A 14,801-nucleotide genomic window follows, 5' to 3' on the forward strand; every position below is an offset into this window, starting at 1 on the left:
ATCACAAATTTAATGCTTAATGTACTTTTATGTAAAACTAGCTCTCAGTTCTTTTATTTTTAAATTTTTCCTTTCAATTATATTCCTTTAACTGTTTTTGTATTTCTAGGAAAAAAATGAAAAGATAAGAAGTCTAGAAACCAATATCAATACAGAGCATGAGAAAATTTGTTTAGCTTTTGAAAAGGCAAAGAAAATTCATCTTGAACAACATAAAGAAATGGAAAATCAGATTGAAAGAGTAAGATAGTAATATTTTTACAAGTAGATATAATGTATATTTAGAATATAGATGCTAAAAATTAACCTGAAACATACTAGTGTAGCTTTCTGTTTTTAACATATGAGGAAATAAAGACATAGATAAGTTATAGGCAAGTACTATAATTAGAATCCCATTACTTCTGGATCATTACAGTATTTTTTATACAGTACTGGTGCAATTTCAGCTTTAATAATAATAATAATAATTATTATTATTATTATTTTAATTTTAGTGAGAAGAGGGGAGGCAGAGACAGACTCCTGAATTTGCCCTAACCAGGATCCACCCGGCAAGCCCACTAGGGGGCAGTGCTCTGCCCATCTGGGGCCCTTGTTCCGTTGCAACTGGAACCTTTATTTTAGCACCTGAGGTGGAGGCCATGGAGTCATCCTCTTCATCAGGGCCAACTCGCTCTAACTGAGCCTTGGCTGCAGGAGTGGAGGGGAGAGAGAGAGAGAGAAAGAAGCGAGAGGGGGAGGGGTTGAGAAGCAGATGGGCGCTTTCCTATGCGCCCTGACCAGGAATCAAACCCAGAACATCCACATGCCGGGCTGATGCTCTACCACTGAACCAACTGGCCAGGGCCTAATCATTATTTATTTTTTTATATTACCAAACTAAGAGTGAGTCCACAGACTTTTCCACTAAAGATATCAGTTGTTTTAATTTTGGTTGATAGTAGAAACACTCTTTAACTGTGTGTGAAAACTAAATAGTAAAAAGAGTAAAGAAAAGGTTTGAGATCAAGAAATGACATGAGATGACTAAAAAATATCGATCATTTCGATATTCTTAATAGCAGCATGGAGCTAATGAGGAAAAAAATGTAAACATGAAATATAGAGCAATACACATTATTCATTCTGAGCAGCAGAGAGAAGAAGGATTTGGAAGAAAATGAACAGAGTGTCAGGGACCTGTGGGAGAATATTATAAGGTCTAACATTCATGTCATTAGAGTCCCAGAGAAGAAAATAAGATTAGTGCAAAAAAAATTTGAAGGAATAATGACTGAAAACTTTACAATTTTATTTAAGGAAATAAATTTATAAATTCAATACGCTCAAAGAGGTTAAGTCAAAGAAAACAACTTTTAGATACATCAAAGTTCTTGCTGAATACCAACACAAAATTATTTTTTTAGTGAGAGAGATATAGGAAGGGAGAGAGATTAGAAGAATCAACTTGTAATTGTGGCACTTTAGTTGTTCATTGATTGCTTCTCATATGTGCCTTGACGGTGGGGTGGCAGGGGGCTCCAGCTGAGCCAGTGACCCCTTATTCAGATCAGTGACCTTGGGCCTAGGCCAGCGACCTCGGGCCTAAGCCAGTGCCCTTGGGCTTCAAGCTAGCCACCTGTGGGCTCAGGCCCACAACCATGGAGTCATGTCTATGATCCCACATTCAAACCTGCAACCCCACACTCAAGCTGGTGATCTTGGATTTGTTTTCTTGTGTTTTTTTTTTAAATTTCTCTTAAGTGAGAAGTAGGAAGGCAGAGAGACAGACTCCCGCATGCTCCCCAACCAGGATCCACCCAGCAAGCCCACTTTGGGGCGATGCTCTGCCCATCTGGGGCCATTGCTCCATTGCTTGACAACCGAGCTATTTTATCACCTGAGGCAAGGCCATGGAGCCATCCTCAGTGCCCGGGGCCAATTTGCTCCAACCGAGCCATGGCTGTGGGACAGGAAATGAGAGAGAGAAAGGAGAAGGGGAGGGATGGAGAAGCAGATAGTCACTTCTCCTGTGTGCCCTGACTGGGAATTGAACCTGGACACACTGGGCCAATGCTCTACCACTGAGCCAAATGGCCAGGGTCGACCTCAGGGTTTTGAACCTACGTCCTCAGTGTCCCAGGTCAATGCTCTTATCTACTGCGTCACCACCTGGTCTGGTCAAAACAAAAATATCTTAAAAGCATACAGAGATGAATAACACATTGCCTATAAAGGAACTAAGATTAAAATTATTGTAGATTTATTTGGTCTTGGCTGACTGTCTCAGTAGATAAGCATTGGCCTGGCATGCAGATTTCCAAGTTTCAATACCTGGTCAGGGCACATAAGAGAAACGACCATCTGCTTCTCTCCCTGTCCTTCTCCCTCTCCCCATTCTCTCCCTTCTTCTCCTGCAGCCAGTGACTCAGTTAGGTCACGCATCAGCCCCGGTGCTGAGGATAGCCTGGTTGGTCTGAGTGTGTCAGCCTCAGGTGCTAAAAATAGCTTGGTACTCGAGCATTGCTAGGTTGCTGCATGGATCCTGGTCATGGCACATACATGAGTCTCTATCTCCCCTCCTCTCACTTAAAAAAATTACTGTAGATTTCTCATAAAAAAAACTATGAAAGTTTGCTAAAGGAGAAAGTCCATCAACCTAGAATTCAATGTTCAGCAAAAAGTATTCTTTCGTAAATATAAATATATTCTTAGATGGAGGACAATTGCAGTGTTTTTCAACTGCAAGTCCATAGACCCATGCTTGTCTGCTAGAAATTTTATGCCAGATTGTGAAAAAATTAACCACCCTGATGAAGATTACAGAGTCTGGTCCTGTAATCTTTATACAACATCATGAAAGTTCTAGCAGACTGGAGTTTGAAAAACACTGAATTAGAGAATCTGTTACCAGGTGACTTGTTCTAAAATAAGATTCTTCAGGCAAAAAGAAATAATATCAGCAGGAAACTTGAAACCTCAGGAATGAAGGAATAGTAACAAAAACAGTAACTATTTGGTTAGATACAATGTACTATGTTTCTTAAAGTTTTATGACACTTGAAATAAAAAATCATGGCATTGTCTAGTGAGGTTTTGAGTATATGTTGGTATAATACATTGGACAACTGCAATATAAAAGAGGAAAGGTAAAGGGATCTGTGTTTTTATGAAGTTATTACATTTTACTTTATGTGGAAATATCCTAATTCTCAGTAAAAGTTAAATATGTATGAAAAGTTAAATATGTGTATTAAAATCCATAGAGAAACCAGTAGAAGTGATATATAGTAAAGAGCCAGTAGATAAAATAGAATTCTGAAAACATTCATATATATAAAAGAAGTCTAGAAAGGAGAAATAGGAATCAAAAACAGAGAAGACAAAGAGAAACTAATAATAAAATGGTATGTTTAAATTCCCGTAACTCTTGCTGCAAAAACCAGTGGGGATGAGGATGAAGGCGAGTGGAGTGTTGCTGGAATTTAAAAAATTTTTTACTTAATTGATTTTAGAGAGAGATAGAGAAATATTGATTTGTTCCACTTATTTATGCATTTATGGGTTTACTCTTGCATGTGCTGTGACCAGGGATTGAACTTGCAACCTTAGTATATGGGGGCAACACTCTAAACAACTGAGCTACCCAGCCAGGGCCCAGGCAGCTCCTCTTAAAGGGCTCATGCGTGGGCTAACTTGGACTTACTCCCTTTGAGCTCCAGTGCTGAGGCAGCAGTAGCAGCTTTAAAAGAAGCAGGGATGGCCCTGGCCGGTTGGCTCGGCGGTAGAGCGTCGGCCTAGCGTGCGGAGGACCCGGGTTCGATTCCCGGCCAGGGCACGCGGGAGAGGCGCCCATTTGCTTCTCCACCCCTCCGCCGCGCTTTCCTCTCTGTCTCTCTCTTCCCCTCCCGCAGCCGGGGCTCCATTGGAGCGGGGATGGCCCGGGCGCTGGGGATGGCTCTGTGGCCTCTGCCTCAGGCGCTAGAGTGGCTCTGGTCGCGGCATGGCAATGCCCAGGATGGGCGGGGCGTCGCCTCCTGGTGGGCAGAGCGTCGCCCCTGGTGGGCGTGCCGGGTGGATCCCAGTCGGGCGCGTGCGGGAGTCTGTCTGACTGTCTCTCTCTGTTTCCAGCTTCAGAAAAAATAAAAGAAAAAAAAAAAAAAGAAGCAGGGATATATGGGGTAGAACTGAATTGTCCAGGCATCAGTGCAAGAGCTAGTAGGACAGCTTTTTCCCAGACAGAAGTGTGGGCAGAGGCCGTTGTTCCTTTGGTGAGCCCTCCCCACACGGAGCCTGCAGGGTGGTACCATATGAGACTCTATCAACCTGGTTCACACTGTTTACCTCACCCAGGTGATTCTCTGAGGCCCCACCCCACCCAACTTTCAGGCCCATCCAAGGTATTTTCAATGGCTTTTCCATACAAATGGCCTGTCTTGGTATGCTTCAGATTTTCTTAAAATCTTTCAAATAAACAGCAGCTGGCCTTAGTGAGCCCTGAACACCTCACTAAATGGCCCCAGACCCAGCACTAGCGGCAGCTGGCCTTGGTTTGCAGCTTGGCCTCTCCTGGGCACCTCCAAGCTCAGCACAAGTATCAACCATCAGAAGGTTGCTTTGTAGCTCATGCCCTGTACCTCTCACTAAGTGGCCCCAGGCCTCACACTAGCAGCAGCTGGCCTTGGTTTGCAGCTTGGCCTTGCCTGGGTATGTCTAAGCCCAACACAGTTGGCAGCCACCTGCAGATGCTCTATAGCTCATGTCAAGTGGCCCTATGTAGAACACAGGTTGCAGCTGACCTTGCATCTCCCAGAAGGCCTCAGAGCCAGAGCACTTGATGGACAGCTTTTTTTTTATTATTATTTCTTTTCTTTTTTTTTCTGAAGTTGGAAACAGGGAAGCAGTCAGACAGGTTCCCGCATGCGCCCGACCGGGATCCACCTGACACGCCCACCAGGGGGCGATGCTTTGCCCCTCTGGGGCATCGCTCTGTTGCGTCCAGAGCCATTCTAGCGCCTGAGGCAGAGGCCACAGAGCCATCCCCAGCGCCCGGGCCAACTTTGCTCCAATGGAGCCTCAGCTGCAGGAGGGGAAGAGAGAGACAGAGAGGAAGGAGAGGGGGAGGGGTGGAGAAGCAGATGGGCGCTTCTCCTGTGTGCCCTGGCTGGGAATCGAACCTGGGACTCCTGCACACCAGGCTGACGCTCTACCACTGAGCCAACTGGCCAGGGCCAATGGACAGCTTCTGACCACGTAGAAACACCACCATTCAACCATCTCCACAAGTGACACACTTAAGGGGAAGATTCAGTAGGCACCACAGGGAAGTGAAGTAAGTCCTGCTCAGGTGGTCCCCTGTACAGCTGATACTCCATAGTGGTCAGTGGTCACAACCAGTCTTTCAGCTGAATGGCCTGGGGGTAAATCCCTTCCATTAATGTATCAACAGCAATCAAGGTTCAGCTACAAGAGGAGAGTGTATACAATTCACATGTGGTCCCCAGCTTGGGTGATTAGGGAGGCTGTGCCATTGGACGCTACAGGACACCTACTAAATAAGGCCACTCTACCAAGCCCGGATGATGTAGCAGCTGTACCTAATAGAAACACATGGAGGCAGCCATAATGAGGAGACAAAGAAACATGTCTCGAATGAAAGAACAGAACAAAACTCCAGAGATAGAATTAAATAAAATAGAGACAAGCAATCTACCAGATGTAGAGTTCAGAATACTGGTTGTAAGGATGCTCAATGAGAGGAGAGCAGTAGATAAACTTACAAATTCAAGAAAGAGACAGGAACATAAAAATGGAGATATAAAACATGAAAAAGAACCAGTCAGAAATCAACAATACATTAACTGAAATGAATCGGCAGTTGAGTAGATGAGCCAAAAATTAAATCAGCAATTTGGAATATAAGGAAGTAAAAAACACCCAATCAGAACAACAAAAAGAAAAAAGAATCTAAAATGAGGATGGTGTAAGGAGCTTCTGGGAGAACTTCAAACCTACCAACGTTCACATCATGGGGGTGCTGGAAGGAGAAGAGATCAAGAAATTGAAAACTTACTGGAAAAAATAATGACAGAAAACTTCCCTAACTTGGTGAAGGAAATAGATATACAAGTCCTGCAAGTTCAGAGAGGTCCCAAACAAGATGAACCCAAAGAGACCCACACCAAGACATATCATTATTATAATGCAAAAGGTTAAAGATGGAGAATCTTAAAAGCAGCAAGAGAAAAGCAGCTAGCCACCTGCAAGGGAGTTCCTATAAAACTCAGCTGACTTCTCAACAGAAACTTTGCAGGCCAGAAGGGATTGGGAAGAAATATTCAAGGTGATGAAAAGTAAGAAACTACAACCAAGATTACTCTATCCAGCAAAGCTATCATTTAGAATAGGACATATAAAGTGCTTCCCAGAGAAGAAGAAGCTAAAGAAGTTTATCACCACCAAACCAGTATTATATGAAATGTTAAAGGTCTTATTAAAAAGAAGAAAAAGGGCCATGCCCAGTTGGCTCAGTGGATAGAGTGTCAGCCTGGAGTGTGGGAGTCCCGGTTTCAGTTCCCAGTCAAGGCACACATGACAAGTGACCATATGCTTCTCTTTCTCCCCTTTCCCCTTTTTCGCTATCTTCCCTTCTTGCAGCCAGTGGCTTGATTGGTTTGAGTGTCAGCCTCAGGCACTGAGAATAACTTGGTTGATTTCAAGCATCGGCCCCTTGATGGGTGCTGGGTGGATCCCAGTTGGGGCACATGTGGGAGTCTGTCTTTTTAACTCCCCTCCTCTAAATAAAAAAAAAAGAAAGATTAAAAATATGACCAATAAAATGTCAGTAAATACATATCTATCAACAATTTAATCTTTAAAAAAACAAAACTCGAATAAGCAGAACAGAAACACTTATAGATACAGAGAAGGTTTTGATGGTTGGTAGATAGGAGAGGTGTTGGGGGAATGGGTTAAAAAGATGAAGGTATTTTAAAAAATATATTGAATTTTTTGGGGTGACCTTGTCTAATAAAGTTAAATAGGTTTCAGTTGCACAATTCTACAATACATCATCTGTATATTGCATTGTGTGTTCACCACAAGTCAAGACTCCCTTCATCAACACCTATCTCCACTTTACCATCCTCCACATCTCCCACCCCCTTCCCTCCTGCAATCCTCATACTGTTATCTGTTTCTATAATTTTTTTCTTGGTTTAATCCTTAGGTGAAGGGATTAAGAAGTAAGAATTGGTTATTACAGAATAGTCATGGGGTATAAAGTACAACATAGGGAATATACTCAGTAATCTAATAACTAGGTATGGTATCAGATGGTTGGGAGATTTATCAGGATAATCACTTAGTAAGATACATAATGTCTAACTAGGGTATACACCTGAACGTAATATAATAATGTATGTCAACTATCAATATAATTTAAAAATAAAAAATGATTTGAATATCAAAAAATGTTGCTAAAAGTTGCAGGTATTGATCTAATCTATGTAAAATTTCAAAACAGCAAACTACATTACATATTGTTCATGAATCTATAAGTGTAGAAAAAGAGCAAAATCATGTATAAGAATGAAAAACCACAGAATGATACTGGTCAAGTTCAGCATAGTATTGGTGAAGGAGTAAAGGGATGAGACATAGGCATATGATTTCATTTCTTCTCTAAAAGGAGGGAAACTAAAGGAAGTATAGCAAATTGCAAAAAATCTATGTAATTTTAGTAGTAATATAATGTGTATTACATATTTTTTGTATATTGAAATATTTTAACATTTAAAGAATTTTTGACATAAAAATTAATCTTATTTTATGTTAGCTTGAATCTCAACTAGAGAAAAAAGACCAACAATTTAAAGAACAAGAAAAGACTATGTTTATGTTGCAGCAAGATGTAATATGCAAACATCATCATCTTGAATCACTAGACAGACTCTTGACAGAAAGCAAAGGGGTAAAATCATTTTTTATAAAAGTTCTGTTATAAAGCTGGCTAATATTTTAAGATTATGTTTCTATAACATGCTTTTAACTGTATAACAGTTGTTTAACAGCGTATTAGTAATGCTAAAATATTTATATGCATACTTATATTTTTACTTACAAATCTGCATGTTTTCAGGAAATGGAAAGGGCAAATATGAAGAAAGATGAAGCTTTGAAAGCGTTACAGAACCAAGTATCTGAAGAAACAATCAAGGTTAGGATGCTAATACTTTAAACTATTTAAAAGAATTATTTTTTTTTTGTATTTTTTCGAAGTTAGAAGTAGGGAGGCAGTCAGACAGACTCCCGCATGCACCCAACCGGGAGCCACCCGGCATGCCCACCAGGGGGCGATGTTCTGCCCATCTGGGCATTGTCCCCTTGCTGTTGGAGCCATTCTAGCACCTGAGGTGGAGACCATGGAGCCATCCTCAGCGCCCGGGCCAACTTTGCTCCAATGGAGCCTTGGCTGTAGAAGGGGAAGAGAAAGAGAGAAAGAAAGGAGAGCAGGAAGGGTGGAGAAGCAGATGGGTGCTTCTCCTGTGTGCCCTGGCTGGGAATTGAACCTGGGACTTCCACACACCGGGCCAACACTCTACTGCTGAGCCAACCAGCCAGGGCCAAACTTAGTTTCTTTAAGTATATTTTTTTCAATGTGAATTATTATCTTAATTATTTGACAGTTGATAATTTAATTTGTATATTATCTAACCTCTTTATTTTTGCCTTTTTATAGTATCTAACCTCCGTTTTTGCTTTTTAATGTAAAATTGTGTTTTAACATTAGCTACTTATTCACATTGCTAGTAAAGAATTAACAGAGAAAGTGAAGGGAGATGAAACTACAAGAAGCCAGTTTTGTTTCTTTCTACTGTTCTATTCTAAGATTAATTAGGGGATAAATCCAGAATTTTTGGATAAAATACAGTTTTTTGGCTTATATTTTACTTCTGGCTTCAGAGTCTTTACTAACTAACTGTAATTTTGGGTAGATATTTATGCTCTCTGCACTTTATCTGTAAAATAAGGACTGTAGTTAATTTGAAAATTAAATTAATGAGGTACAAAAAATGCTTAGTGTGCATGAAGTTACTCAGTTTCATAAGTAATTATTGTGTAGTCTTTTTTCATTTGCATTTTTAGTGTTAAAAATACATCCAACCATACTGCTACCTTTATTCTGTCATATGTGGCTTGAATAAAAAGGATTTTTAAAAATCGATGAGTTTTAGAACTTTTTACCTAGTATTCCTTGTTTAATCCATTTTGTGACCTTGTATACTCATGTAAACACAATTATGTGTTTATCCATAACTTTCCTATAGTATTTTTCAAAACTTTTAACATTTCATGCCATGTCAATTTATTTCCTCATATAAAATTAATCCCTGAGATCATTAACATAAAAATCATTACATTATATGCATGAAATAATTTTATTAAATATAATTTATATTGCCACTTAACTCCTGTTTTTCTTTAAACTACCCAACATGTCTAGCCAGTCACCTGGTAAGTTATTTCTATATGTTAATAACCAGATTTGAGACAGGAAGGAAATCAGCAAAAAAATAAATTATGATGTTGGGTTTTCTTCCCTTGGTACCTTTAACAGTTTTGCTGTTATTGGGAAGAAAAAGTGAGGAAGAAATAGAGAAGCAAAATTCTTATGACTCAAGATAAACTAAATGATCCCGAACATGTAGGATATTTATAGCAACAAAAAAGAAGTTTGAAATCTAGTTCTCTTTTCTTGATTATGTTATTACCACTTTTCTTTCCTCACTTTTGGCCATACCCCTCTGCAAGCTTCAGTTTGTCCTTTGCATAAAAACTTCTATGAATTTTCTATCTTCAGGAGAGCTATAAGGACTAAAGTTATATCACTTATAAAAGTATGATACAGCCTCTACCTTAATGAGAGGAGAAGTTTGGCAGGAAAATTCTAAACAGGTAGCACCAAACCAGTAAATTAAAGTAATTAATGTTGCCTGTTATTAAATAGAAAATTGAGAAAATGCTTATTAGAGTTATAGATTTTATTTATTTATTTTGTTTTGTTTTTATTTTTCACTCTAGATTCTTTCCCCAACCCCGAAAAAAATCAATAAGTGTAAAAAAAAAACAAACCAACAAGAAGAGCCTAGGTGCTTTTACTGAAGAAAGGGTGGCCTAGAACTCCCTCCCAGTTGCCCCTAGACTGGGTCCCTGAAGAGGTTTTTGGTTCATTAGAACATTGTGTGTTTGTTCATATGTGTGAGTGTATGTGTGTGTATTAGTAAGTGGTTTGTATATAGTAATGTTTGTTTATATGAGACTCAGACTCAAACTCTGTTCAAATAAGAAATCTAGCAGAGTAGTTGTTTGGTTTTTATTAATTATTTATTCGTTTTAATGGGTTTAGTAATTTTTAATTAAATTTCATACTATGAAAATACTGAAAGAATAGTACAGAGAATAGATTTATATCCCTCACCTAGATTCACTGTTTATTAAACTTTAGCTACATTCATTTCATCTCTCTTTGCACATACACTCACACTCACACTTGTGATTGCACACACCCAGTCCTACCCCTGCTCACACACTTTCTTTTTGCCAGAGTCACCTGAGAGAAGGTTGTAGATGACATGGCATTTTATACCTTTAATACTTAAACTTGCATTTCCTGTGAACAGAAGCTTTCTCCAACATGACCATACCACCTCTACCTACCAGAGAAAATGAACAATAATTCAGTAGCATCATTCAATACACAGGCCATACTGAAATTTTTCCAGTTATGTAAAAATGTTTTTATAGCTTTCTTGCATAAAGCATGGTCTATTGACTAGCAGCGTTAGCATCACCTAGGAACTAGCTTGACTTGCAAAATATCTGCTCTGCCCCAGACCTATTGAAGAAAATGCCGTGACCCCGCAATACAGTTCCTCATGTTGCGGTGACCCCAAACCAAAAAATAATTTTGGTGGCTACTTCATAACTGTAATTTTGCTACAGTTATGATTCGGAATGTAAATACCTGATATGCGTTATGTATTTTCTGATGGCTTTAGGCGACCTCGCCGGGGTCACGACCCACAGGTTGAGAACTGCTGAACTAAGGTGAAGCAAGTGAGCTGCTTCTAGAGCAAAATTTAAGGAGATGCTTACTCAAAGGTCATACAAGTGGGAGGGTAAGAACTTGCATGATCCTGAGTGCCTCCTTAAATTTTGAGCCCTACGTACCTTCCTTGTATCACCCTACTCTGGCCACGTTACTAAGAATCTTTATTTCAGTGCAGTGTCCTGGTGATTTGTATGCACAGTAAAACCTTGATTTATACTACTTTAGCTTGGTTCCTTTTTGTTTCCCAGTCTAGGATTTAATTATAAATCATGTGTTGTTTTGATTCTTTAGATTCCCCTAAACTCACTGTCTCTTATTCTCAAAACATTGAATCTTCTGAAAAAATCTAAGTCAACTGGAACACCACATGGGTTATACTGTATTTCTCCCACTGCTTCACATCAGGAGGCCCGTAATGTCAGATCAACCCAATGGGAAAACAGCTTAGGCTTGCTCGCTTGTACTTTGCGTGATTAGTGTATGAGTGCATAGCAGAGCCATGTGTGTATAGCCTAGGTAAGGTACGGGAGCTTGCCCTCAGGATGGATTGCGGATAGCCTGTCCACTGCCATGAGGGGCCATTTTGCTGTTTGTTTCCCTGCTGCTGGGAGAAGCGGTTCTCCCTGCCTGTTGGCTCCTCTGCGATTGCGAGAATCTCTTAAATGCAAATGGCCCAAGCTTTCTGGCTCCACAGTTCCTCTATCATCTACCGGAATCCAATGTGAACCTGCCTAATCTTGTCCACTGACGTTATAACCTCATTATTGGCATGCCAATCTTGACACCATATTTAAGGCGAATCTCACCATTTTAAGAGCACATTTCTCCTTTATAATTAATAAACAAAATGTGGGATGATTCTTGGAGAATATGTGAGTGTCTTTCTCCTCAACAACCTTATAACCATTGATTTTAACATTTAATGATAAATCTGGTCTGAAGGAGTTTTTATGTGGTTAATTATCAGGTACTGATATTCTGACAGTCATAGATTTTATTTTTCTCTCTGTGTGGATGATGATACAACTAATAATGCTCATCCTCTTGATTAAGAAAGAAAACTCACAAGTCTTTATACCTTTCTTTTTTCTCTTCTCTTCTTTCTTCTTCTTTTTCCAAGTGAGAGGAGGGGAAATAGACTCCTGCATGCGCCCCAACTGGGATCCACCCAGCAACCCCTGTCTGGGGCCCATGCTCTGCCCATCTGGGGCCATGCTAACAACTGAGCTATTTTTAGCACCTGAGGCAGAGGCTCCATGGAGCTATCCTCAGTGCCTGGGGCTGATGTGTTTGAACCAATCAAGCCATGGCTGTGGGAGGAAAGAGAGAGAAGGGGGAGGGAGAAGGGTGGAGAAGCAGATGGTCACTTCTCCTGTGTGCCCTTACTGGGATCGAGCTGGGGACTTTACACGCTAGGCCGATGCTCTACCACTGAGCCAATGGCCAGAGCCTATACCTTTCATAAAACAAATGTTAATTAAAAGTTATTAATAGGGCAAGTAATAATTTTATTAACAAAGATAATCATTCAAAATTACAAAGTTTTTAGCTGTTAATGGTTATATTCACAGGCTCTAGGGACAGGATATTTAAAATCTGTGTGTCAAGATTTTCTTTTTAGAAATAAGAATTGTAGCCTGACCTGTGGTGGCTGGCACTCTAAGGTCACCAATTTGAAACCCTAGGCTTACCTGGTAAAAGCACATACCAGAAGCAGCTGTGAGTTGATACCTCCTGCTCTTCTCTCCCTCCCACCTTGACTTTCTCTCTCTCTCTCTCTCTCTCTCTTTTTCTCTTTCTTTTTCTGCTTATCTTATTGAGAAATCTTTCACATTAGAAGTCTATTAGCATTAAGAGAGAGAGAAAACAGCCCTGAGAAGCTCAAAGTTACAATAGGAAAAGAAAGGAACAAGACAAGAATCTCATTAGCGGATAGTATATGGAGCATGTATGTAAACTGGCCCTTGAACTCATTCTTCAAAAAATTGTTGATTTGGGTTGCTTGTTGTTCATCTGCTCTTTAATGTTAAGGTAGTATAAAGCATTTGCAGCTGTAGGAACCCTTGAACCAAGTTACATTGCTACCTTTCTGAAAATATTTTCATTGATTCTAAAAGCAGCCTTCTCCTAGTTTTTTCCCCCAGCTGACAAAAACATTTTCATTTTCTTACTGACTTCAGCATATTGAGAATATTTAAACCATAGCATCATTGCCATGATATACCAGTTTGTATTCACTTTACTATTTTTCTTGATCAAAGGAACTCAAGGAGTAGGCTTAAGTACTGCTTATATTTTTAGGGTACTGTTCTAGGGTGTTTGGCTTACAGGTTCTTGATAGTTGGCCCGTCTGTCTTGCCAATCTTATCTCCCAAATTACCATTTCCAACAAATTCATACTCTTGGTAGCTAAATAAGTTCCTGCTAACTTCTCATCAGTCCTTTTTACAATGACTTAACTCTGAACATCCTCCCTCTTACTGGAATGCCCTTTTCACTTGGTCATGTCCTATATATTCTTCAGAACTCCAGTCTCTGGTTCCTGAGTTTGCAATGAAAAATTAGTTTTTAAATAAATCTCCTCTGTAATAGCATTTTATATCCTAACTTTGTATATTCACTGTTTAAAGCAGTGAGTTAACATTAGGACATAAATCTGTAATCTATTGAGCATATAAAATATTTATTAATATTAGTTGATTTTCCTGTTTTGCATTTTTTCTTGCTTAGGTCAGACAGTTAGATTCAGCATTGGAAATTTGTAAGGAAGAACTTGCCTTGCATTTGAATCAGTTGGAAGGAAATAAGGAAAAATTTGAAAAACAGCTAAAGAAGAAATCTGAAGAGGTAAATGAATATTTTCTTTCAGTTGATTTCTTTTTGAGATATTGTTTATTTTCAAGATACTTTACAAGTACATCTTTATGTAGCTGATATAAAAAATCTTTTCAGTAAATTTTAAATTTTAATTGTATATTATTTTAAAACTAAATATTATTTCAGCGTAACACAATATGACATCTTAAAATTTTTATTCTTTTATCTATTTTAGGGAATCAAAGTAAAATTATTAATATCACAAGGTAATTCTAATATAGAGGATTAATACTTAGAACATTGTTTTAGACTTAGAGGTATAAAATTCTTTAAATATTTTTCATTTTGTTTTTGTTCCTTCTAGTTGTCTGAGAAATTGAGAATTACAAGCTAACTTTCTTTAGATGAGTTTTTCATATATTAGGGGATTTTTCTTGAGTTATCATATTTGTATTTTCATTGTCTGCTACTTTAGTTTCAACATAATAGGTAGACACTAAATGTTTGCTCAGTGGAATAATCCTAGTGAAGAATTCCTTTATTTCTTTGTCAAATTTATAATACAGAGGTGGGCAAAAGTAAATTTACAGTTGTGAATAAGTGAAACAATTTCTCCTTGTATTATTATTTATTAATTACTGTATTATTTTTCCATAGGAAAACAACTTTAAACCTTCTTTTACCCACCCCTATATATGTATTTAAACCTTAAATTCATGTTTAGAAGTAGCCCCAATAAATCCTTGTCAAGGTGACTTGCATGTATCGGAAAGGTCCAACCAGAAAAACAGAAGCCTTTCTGTATCTTTAAAATGGAGGGAATTTTTTACAGAGAATTATATACATAGGAGATGGAAAAGTAGGAAAGCCAAAGGAAGCATACTGTGGT

At 38.9% G+C, this 14,801-nt stretch overlaps 1 protein-coding gene across 13 annotated transcripts in view; it reads left to right on the forward strand.

Annotated features, from left to right (window-relative positions):
• The window catches only part of CCDC18 (coiled-coil domain containing 18), a 209,139-nt gene that overhangs the window by 65,412 nt on the left and 128,926 nt on the right, over nt 1-14,801 (forward strand). For 12 of the 13 annotated variants that reach the window (XM_066268671.1, XM_066268666.1, XM_066268664.1 and 9 more), the window contains 4 exons: nt 110-241; nt 7,820-7,954; nt 8,123-8,200; nt 13,826-13,942. In XM_066268671.1, the coding sequence (XP_066124768.1) occupies nt 110-241; nt 7,820-7,954; nt 8,123-8,200; nt 13,826-13,942 (462 nt within the window). The remainder of the gene's footprint in view (nt 1-109; nt 242-7,819; nt 7,955-8,122; nt 8,201-13,825; nt 13,943-14,801) is intronic. The other variant, XM_066268665.1, reaches the window with a different exon arrangement.

Source organism: Saccopteryx bilineata, chromosome 3, assembly GCF_036850765.1.
Source record: "Saccopteryx bilineata isolate mSacBil1 chromosome 3, mSacBil1_pri_phased_curated, whole genome shotgun sequence".
Classification (NCBI taxonomy): Eukaryota; Metazoa; Chordata; class Mammalia; order Chiroptera; family Emballonuridae; genus Saccopteryx; species Saccopteryx bilineata.